This window comes from Gymnoscopelus braueri (genome assembly GCF_963280865.1).
Source record: "Gymnoscopelus braueri genome assembly, chromosome: 19".
NCBI lineage: Eukaryota > Metazoa > Chordata > Actinopteri > Myctophiformes > Myctophidae > Gymnoscopelus > Gymnoscopelus braueri.
Window position 1 is genome coordinate 25,445,781 of NC_137621.1, and position 8,768 is coordinate 25,454,548.

At 41.6% G+C, this 8,768-nt stretch overlaps 1 protein-coding gene across 1 annotated transcript; it reads right to left on the bottom strand.

Annotated features, from left to right (window-relative positions):
- Positions 1-3,679: 3,679 nt before the first annotated feature.
- On the bottom strand, positions 3,680-4,474 carry LOC308074734 (chymotrypsin A-like; the record flags this gene model as incomplete). Its single annotated transcript, XM_080414238.1, has 1 exon — positions 3,680-4,474. One exon carries the CDS (start codon positions 4,472-4,474, stop codon positions 3,680-3,682), a length of 795 nt encoding a protein of 264 aa, XP_080270364.1.
- Positions 4,475-8,768: the final 4,294 nt, after the last annotated feature.

The window sequence follows — 8,768 nt, forward strand, 5'->3', positions numbered from 1 at the left end:
ATATCGCAGGCGGAGGTAGTGGGTTGTTTAAGGGTCACACTGGCTCTAGTTACAGTATCCTGGTTACCACGCTTGTTGTCACTACAGGGAGGTATTTATACATGCTGCAGTAACAAATGGGCTCTTGACCACTAATGACCACCCCTACCGTCATGTCTGACTGGAGTTTGACATTATTCACCCATACACACACATGTCCATCAGTGGCTGCTCTTTCAGCACATGTTTTGCATAGACAGATAGTGATGAGGCTACCTTCATGAACATATATGCCTTATACGTGTACATGGAGACAGCTACCCTCTATTTGTCATTGAAAGATGCTTTGCATTGAGAGCCTATTTCTGAAATTATGAGCAAACTGAATTCACGATTTGGCCAAAGGAAGTGATTGTAATGTAATTGTTCTTACCAGGTGATTTGGTTTGTTTATTGAGTGAGTTGTATTGCCATTGCCCCCTTTTACTAAAATGGAGGAAATAAATCACCAGCCCCAAGTAGATGGTTGGCCTAGAACTGGATCTTTTAAGGCCTGCGCTTTTACGCTGCTTCAGGTTTTATGAGAGGATTTCATTAAGATGATGCTGAGGATTGTGATTTGAGTCTTGTAGTGTACAGACTGCGTGCAACCGAGTTGATGCTGATTGTCTGTACGTGTGTAGTTCATACACACAACAATTCTCAGCTTTAAAGCATAATGGTGTTTATTGTACAGACTATGAATAAACTGTCCAATGAACAAAATGGTTTTACAGTAAAAGACAAGTGTAGAAAACATATTTTCAGCTAAGAATAAATATTTGGAAATGGATGTGTTTTTTTTTCTTGCTTTCCAGTGTATTCTTCAGTGGTATACAAGTAAGACGCGCGAACGCGGGAGGCGAACGCACAAAAAATTATAATAATAATGAAAAAGATTTATTAAAGAAAAAGTCACCAATAATTTTTTTTTTTTTAAATACAAAACATTTCTGCGTTAAAAGGAGCATCTTACAAATATACAAATTCACAAAAAAAAAACTTTGTTTTTGAACAATTCAACAAAGTGTTTGAAGTGCCTGTTTCACCCACTTCCGGGGGGCGGAGCCAAAATCCGAGCCCGAAGTATTTGTTTGTAGACCCCCACTTAGGGGGGGTAGAAAAAGTTTCAGAGCGATTCGGGCACTTTTCATTTAACATGGGGTTTCAATGGGGAGTTTTTAGGAGCCTTCTCCGGGGCGTGGCTTCCGGGGGAAGGGGCGGGCTTAAACGCAACCTTGACAGGTGTGTTCAGTTTTCAAAGACCTTTCATTTGATGTATGGTACGTCTATATTGGACATTTACTTGGCTGCACACAGGCAGTGCACACAATAGTGCACACAGAGACACGGACAGAGAGACACACCCACAAGCCGAGCACGGTTTCATAGTAAGCTCCACTTGCGCGGAGGCGCGCCTCCTTCCGCTGCGTTCGCAATCAGTCTTGCATGCCACCTGGTGGTAATCAGTGGTGGAAAGTAACTAAGTACATTTACTCAAGTACATTTACTCAAGTACTGTAACTTGAGTAAAATGTTTAGGTATTTTTTTACTTTACTGGAGTATTTCCAATTTTAAATACTTTTACTTCTACTCCACTACATGGAAAGTAACCAATTTACTCAACTACTATCGTGAGAGTTTTTTTCTACTTCGTCATACAACAGTGTCACTCAAAAATAACAGATCAACACATTTTGAGCTTGTAGATCTGCTATTTTCACTATTCGTGAACAATTTTTAAAGTACTTAAGGTTTTATAAATATTGAGCCAATGAAAAGTATCAACAAGAGCTTGTGACTAAATAGCCTAATAACTATATTGGAACATAGGCTCTCTTTTCCATATTCAAGTACGGGTTTTGGACATGCTGGACATTTTCCATCCGACAGCGCCAACATGTTATTAGGTTACAGAAGCTGTCACTTTGATCATCAACTTCATGTTCAAATGTGTTTACCTGTAGTCTACAGAGGAACAAATGCCACCCGTTTAACACCGAGTGCCAGGTACTATGTACTATGCATCCAAATCATCCTCAGAGTACCAGGGTTTGGCCGCAGAAGCCACACCGTGCACACAAATGTGAAAAAAAAGTGTCCAGGGGTGGGGGAGGGTCCCGTCTATCCACTGGAACAATAACATTTTACCGCGTTTTAAAGCGATCGCCCGTTGAAAATGGCTGGTTTTCACCAATCCGAGCTAGGAGTGTTTTTCTACAAATCCTAATATAGGAATGGACGGAAGTGATGTTTTTTGGGATGACGTCACATCCGTCGATTCCTTCTTGCAGAGTCGAGGGATCATTACTAATTTGCGTTAGAGCGCCCTCTTGTGGAAAAAAAAAAGAAATCGGGAAAAGACGTAGATCTACGTTTATGGCATCCGACGTTTGGATTTGAGACCACCTAGATCTACGTCCTTGGCACTCAATGTGTTAACTTTGGCCTGTTATAGCGCCACCAGCAGGTCTAATTTAGCAAAACACATTTTTGGAACAAAATGCCTCGAATCATGAATGAAGTGTCCGACTGCTGTGCAAGGCCTAAGAGGGAATGGTGCCCTTTTCACATTGGCCTATTATAGCACCACCAAGAGGCCACAATAACCTACCTGGCGGAGACCTTTTTCTAGTAGTACAACTGAAGTTGTGTGTTATTCGTTTTGTCTGATCAGATCTGACGCTACTCTCCTACCGGAAGAAAAAAAATCACACCCAGTGTGAAGTGGGCGGTGTGGTCATCACAGTGGTCATCATAGTGATGGAAGCTCACTTAAAAAAAAATTTTTTTTTTTGAAGTGCATAATCCTATTTATAGGTTATTAATGTCATCATGTGTCTCGTTAGCCAATCACAGTGCTGAATAGAGTCAGCCAATCACAGTACAGCTAGGGGTGTACTAATGAGCCAATCACAATACAGCTAATGAGGTGTCCCAACCCCACTTATAGGGGCGGCTACACCGCCCAAAAATCCAATGCAACACGACGTGATGCTTACTATGTTTGCCGGGAGGCGGCCACATTTTTTGTTTATTGATTTTTCTAGGGTTTTTTTTATTTTATTAAGGGGTTCAAACTTGTGTGCGTGCGTTGCGCAGCTGTTTGTGGTGCTGGGTGCATGGATGTGAATATCTTTGCACCAGTGTTAAGGTTTATCTTTGTACCAGAGGAACTTGTTTTGCACTTTCATATAACTCAAAAGTTGTGCTACAAATGGTTCCTGAAACGAGTGCACGCACCATGGAATGACACCTTTTTTTGGGGGGAAATGCCAACTAGTTGGTGAATATGACAACTAGAGCAGTGGTTATCAACCTTTTCTGGCTGTGTCCCCCCAAAATAATCATATTTGAACTGGGGACCCCCTACCCTAACAAGCACAGATACATATTGTGAAAATAGCAGATCTACAAGCTTGTAGATCGGCTATTTTCAAATGTTTTGCCTCTTATATTATTTGAGCATTTGGCCAATGTTTAACCTGCTTTTTTCCTCTTTTTCATTTTTTTATTGAGACAGTAAAAAGGTCTTAAAAGTCCTTCAATTGTCACTTCACTGTCATCTGGGGACCGCCCAAAAATCATGCGGGGACCCCCCTGGGGGTGCCAACCCACAGGTTGAGAACCACTGAACTAGAGTGACAACACTGCACAGGTTTAGTTGGCAGCGATGGTCTGGTCCATCCAGGAACGCAGCTCGGTGACGCGGGCGTACACACCAGGGTAGTTGACACTGCAGTATCCACTGCCCCAGGAGACTACACCGACCAGGGTCCAGGCTCCATCCTTCTCACAGACCAGTGGACCACCAGAGTCACCCATGCAGGAAGAGGCTCCAGAGGCTCCAGCGCAGATCATCTGGTCACTGATAAAGTCGCCCCAGTATTCCTTGCATCGCTCATTGGTGAGGAGGGGGAGAGCAGCCTGCTGGAGCAGGGCAGGGGTGGTGGAATCAAAGGGGTCGGTCAGGCCCCATCCAGTGGTCACACACACCATTGCACCGGGGAAGTTGTCACTAGTCTCAGCCACACACACTGGGGAAACACGCATGCCCAACTTGGCAGGGCTGGCCAACTTGAGCAGCTGGATGTCATTGCTGTATATTGGGGATCCGTAGAGGGGGTGCTCGAAAGCCTTTCCAACCGTCATGGTCTGGATGTCCTCTGCGTTTGAAGAGCGGTTGTGCTCGCCCAGGATCACACGTGTATCAGTTCTGATAGGGCAGTGGGCAGCGGTCACAACCCAGTTCTCGTTGATCAGGGATCCGCCACAGTAGTGGAAGCCGTCGGAAAGCTGCAAGGAGACCTGCCAGGGCCAGGAGTGAGGTACAGCCTCCTCACCGTTGACAATACGGGAGTGTCGAGTGATTACTGGAGGGATGGCAGGCGAGCCACAGCCATACGCAGCGCCAACAAAGGCAAGGCAGTAGAGAATCCACATGTAGGCGGCCATCCTTTCAACTTGACTCTAGCAGGCTGACTGCAGCGTCTTTTATACTGGAACCCGCAGCAGTGGTGTCCGATAAGAGGTTAAGATGTCAACCCTGGTGATTTATGAAGGAGTATGGATCTAAAGAGCCCTGTACAATGCAGAGGTATTTGAGTTGGAAGGCCAAATATCCAAGTTAGTACAGAGGCTGTTGTACTCTTTCCTGGTGGGAGCTGGTTGATGGTTTTGAAGTTTGCCTTGTAGATAGTGGGAGATTCGGGGTAACGCTGATTGCATCTGAATTCATGGAATGACTGCAACCATTTATATAATGCTTGCCTGGATGCTCGTGACATCTTCCTGATGTCATGATAAATCAGCTATCATCAGACTCTACACAGGTAAACACATGGTCAACAGGCTGTAGATCACATGTCACATTAAACAAATGGTGCTAAATAGTGCTAAAAGTGGTTCTTTGAATTGTTATTATGTTGTACTAGACTCAGGTTCTGGCCGCTACACTACCCTCACGCCGATCCAACATGGAGTGTGTAATTGATAGAAAATAAGTAATTTTTGGGTTAACTATTCTTTTAAGTGTCTTGTTCAGGGACACTTTGACACATTGCTGAGGCCTGGGATCGAACCTGGGATTTATGGCTTGCCAGGCAGGCTCTCTAACCATTCAGGGGCCTATTACACGAAAGGAGAATTAAATAAGCCTGGATTTAAGTCAAATCCAAGTTTGACAAAGTCTGGTCCGTACAGGCTGGTTTATTCCGTTCCATGAACGCCAAGCCAGGGTGAAAAGGAGCGACTTTGTCGAGCTAGACCTTGTCAAGCCAGGCTGTGTCGAGCCAGGATGGTAAAGCCAGGCTTCACGTATTCCTATAAAAGACCATGAAAGTCGATAGCAGAATCCTTGAACTTGACCAATCATGGAGCCCAAAACCAGAGCGGCGTTCTTCTCTGTGGCTGAACAGCAGCACTGCAGCAGCTCATGGAACAGTAGCGTTCCCACTTCCCTGGAATTACATTTAGGGCAGGCGAGATTCCCCGACATCAGGGTCTTGAGTCCCAAGACTCAAGACCCAAAAGAGAAATTTGATGTCTCCCCGGGAGCCGGGGTCTTGACTCAAGACCCAAAAGAGAAATTTGATTTCTCCCTGGAATCATACGAGGAAGTAAAATGTATAATTAGCAAGAAAGGAAACACGGCTGCAATAAATGGATCCAGGGAGAAAGCGTGGCAAAGTATTGCCGACAAATTAAATGCACAAGTCGTCCAAAAATATATATACAAGTCCATAAATATATAATTCAGTTAGGCTTAAACATGAGGAGTGTATAGTGAATATTGGAATTATCGCCTACTAATCTACAATGCGATAGCCTATCATATGCGCAATGCATCCAACCAATATGTCTGAGTCTGTGCTCAGGAATGTGTCAAAAACAAAAAAATCTCCATGAATTCAAGGCTTCATGGTTTCAACTCCCATCCTCGCCAGTGTCAAAAACTTTATATTTGAAATCCAAACGTTTATGTAGATGAATGAACGGGGCCCTATTTCACGAAAGGTGAATTAGAGCTAAAGCCTGGACACCTATCCTGGCTTAATTTAGCCAGGATTAGGGATGAATCGGTTTCATGAAAGCTGAATTATCTTGAAGATTACCTTAGCCAGTTCACCCTGGCTAAGTTTAGCCATGACTAGATTTCATGAAAGAGAATTGAAGCAAGCCTACCTTAGTTACCATGGCAATTTAGCTGTGAAGTTAGCCTGGTCAGGAGCAGGCTAACAGCCAAGCTTACTTAATCCAGTGCCTTGTTCTTCAAGTTTTTCCACAGTTAATTCAACACATGTGTTTGTATATGGACTAATTTGAATGACCCTGCATTCAAATAAAATGAAATCAATACAATAAGATATAATCAATGTAATTATATTACTGAAATAGTGTGTGACCATGAATAATTGTTTCACAATGACTCATGTGATATGTCATTGTCACTCTGTTAACACTATAGTTCATATTGTAGATTTAGATAGATTAGTTTTTTTTAGATGTCTGACATACACACATAATATATATATATATATATATGTATATATATATATATATATATATATATATATATATATATATATATATATATATATATATATATATATATATATATATATATATATATATATATATATATATATATATATATGCTTTGCCTTTAAGCAGTCAATCTGAAAAACAATGAGTTTTCCCACACTTATTAAATTCTTATGCGGAAAATCGAAGATCTACAAGCCTGAAAAAAAATGTAGGCTATACCTTTTGGCGGCCGGACCCTCTCCCGCGGGTAACGGCGACCCCCATTACGGGGGTCCCCGTTGCGGTAAAGAACAACTAAGTGTTCTTTATAATTTGTTGTATAACTGTTGCGTTGGCATTGATTACATTTTTTTCAGGGCTGGATTTTGTCACCTCACTGTAATGACCTTATTTTTGGCATCACAGATACTGAAGATAATAGTCTTCATGAGTTACTTAGGCTACAGGTTGGGAAAAGCCATGTAAACACTTAAAAGTTCAATACGAAACCCATGATTCAACGTTGCACAAATAAAAAAAGGGGGAAACAGCGCCTGCGACGTCGTATGGACGTCCAAAACGGACGTCTAAACGACGTCTGAGTCAGGACCTCAGTCAGTAAGTAGCTGACTGACTGACTGACTGACTGACTGAGGTCCGACTATGGACGTCCGTTTTGGACATCCATACGACGTCACAGGGGCGCTGTTTCCCCTTTTTTTTTTTACATGGGTTCCCAGATTGCCGTATTTGTGCAACATTGAATTATGGGTTTCGTATGGACGTAACGTTGTATGGACGTCATATGGTTGTGCGCACAGTGGGGGTAGTACGTTGCAAAATGTATGAAGAAATAGTTGAATATATTCCTACACTTCAATAAATCAAATATGATTGTTATTAACTAACTACCATAAAGAACATAATGTAAAGCAGGCTAAAATAATTATGTCAACAAGGCAGGGATGTTAGCTGGTATTATTATTATTATTATTATTATTATTATTATTATTATTATTATTATTATTATTATTATTATTATTACTATTATTATTATTCATGAGTCACATGACTATCAAGTATATAGGTTTTTTTCAAAGAAAAGTACCAAGTACCAAAGCAGAAATGATTTAATGACCCCAGGGGTCCTTGGGGGGTTCCAGGGGTTCCCCAGCAAAATGTTATCATTATATGGTTCTTTTATTGCTACTTTTAACTTTTTAATGGATCCTATGTAAGTAAAGCCTGATAAAAGTGTCAAACTCCCAAAATCCACCAGAGTACTGGAAATTACATCTACTCTGTTAAAAATGTCCTGCGTGGGGACCCCCCCCCCCCCCCCCAAACACCCCCATTATAAAATCATTATGTCATTTTCTATTGCATACTAAAATAATAACACTAGTTGTTGGATAAGAGATACATGACATGACAATATGAATGTAAAAATAAAAAAAATTGTCCCCCTAGTGGTTGTGCCCCATAGTGGTTGTGGCCCTAAGCGACCACTTATATTGCTTATAGCAGCGACGATCCCTGGTATATCTCCTGAGCCACACTGATATGGAAGATGCAACTCTATTTAATGACTATAAGATATGACAATAACGGATTTGTATTTTGATGACATTAAACATCCCTCTGTTTGCTCTCAATGAAAGAGTAAATCTGGGTGCAGAGAAAAATGTTCCAACAGATGTTTTTTAACAATAACTGTTGTGTTTTCTTGTTGTGTTCCTTGTTTCTTAGTTATACTTGGTGTTTTACAATACAGTTGTGTTTCTTTACATATTTTAGAAATATATCTTCTTAGTTCTAGTTTTAATTTACACTTGTGTACCTTTTGTTTTGTAGTGATGTCTGTTTGTTTTGTAGTGATGACCTGAGTGTTTCCTGTTTGCTGCTACCTGTCTTGTCTCACCCTGTCATTTGCAAATGTTGTTCACCTGTGTCTTGTTTAGCCCTAGCCAATCGTGTGTTGATTGTCCATACATATGCACCTGTGTCTCCAATGTGTTTCTGTTTACCCTTCACTGCCAGTCTGTTTGTTGTATGTAGTTGTCTGTGAGTATCTTCGTGTTTGATCTGGTCTCCTTGATTCGGTGCATGTAGGCTATCTTCTTGTGCTTTTACAAGTAAGACGCGCGAACGCTGGAAGCGAACGCAGCTCGAAAATATTGTGTATTTACGGACTTGTAATACGTGTTATTTCACGTGTGTGTGT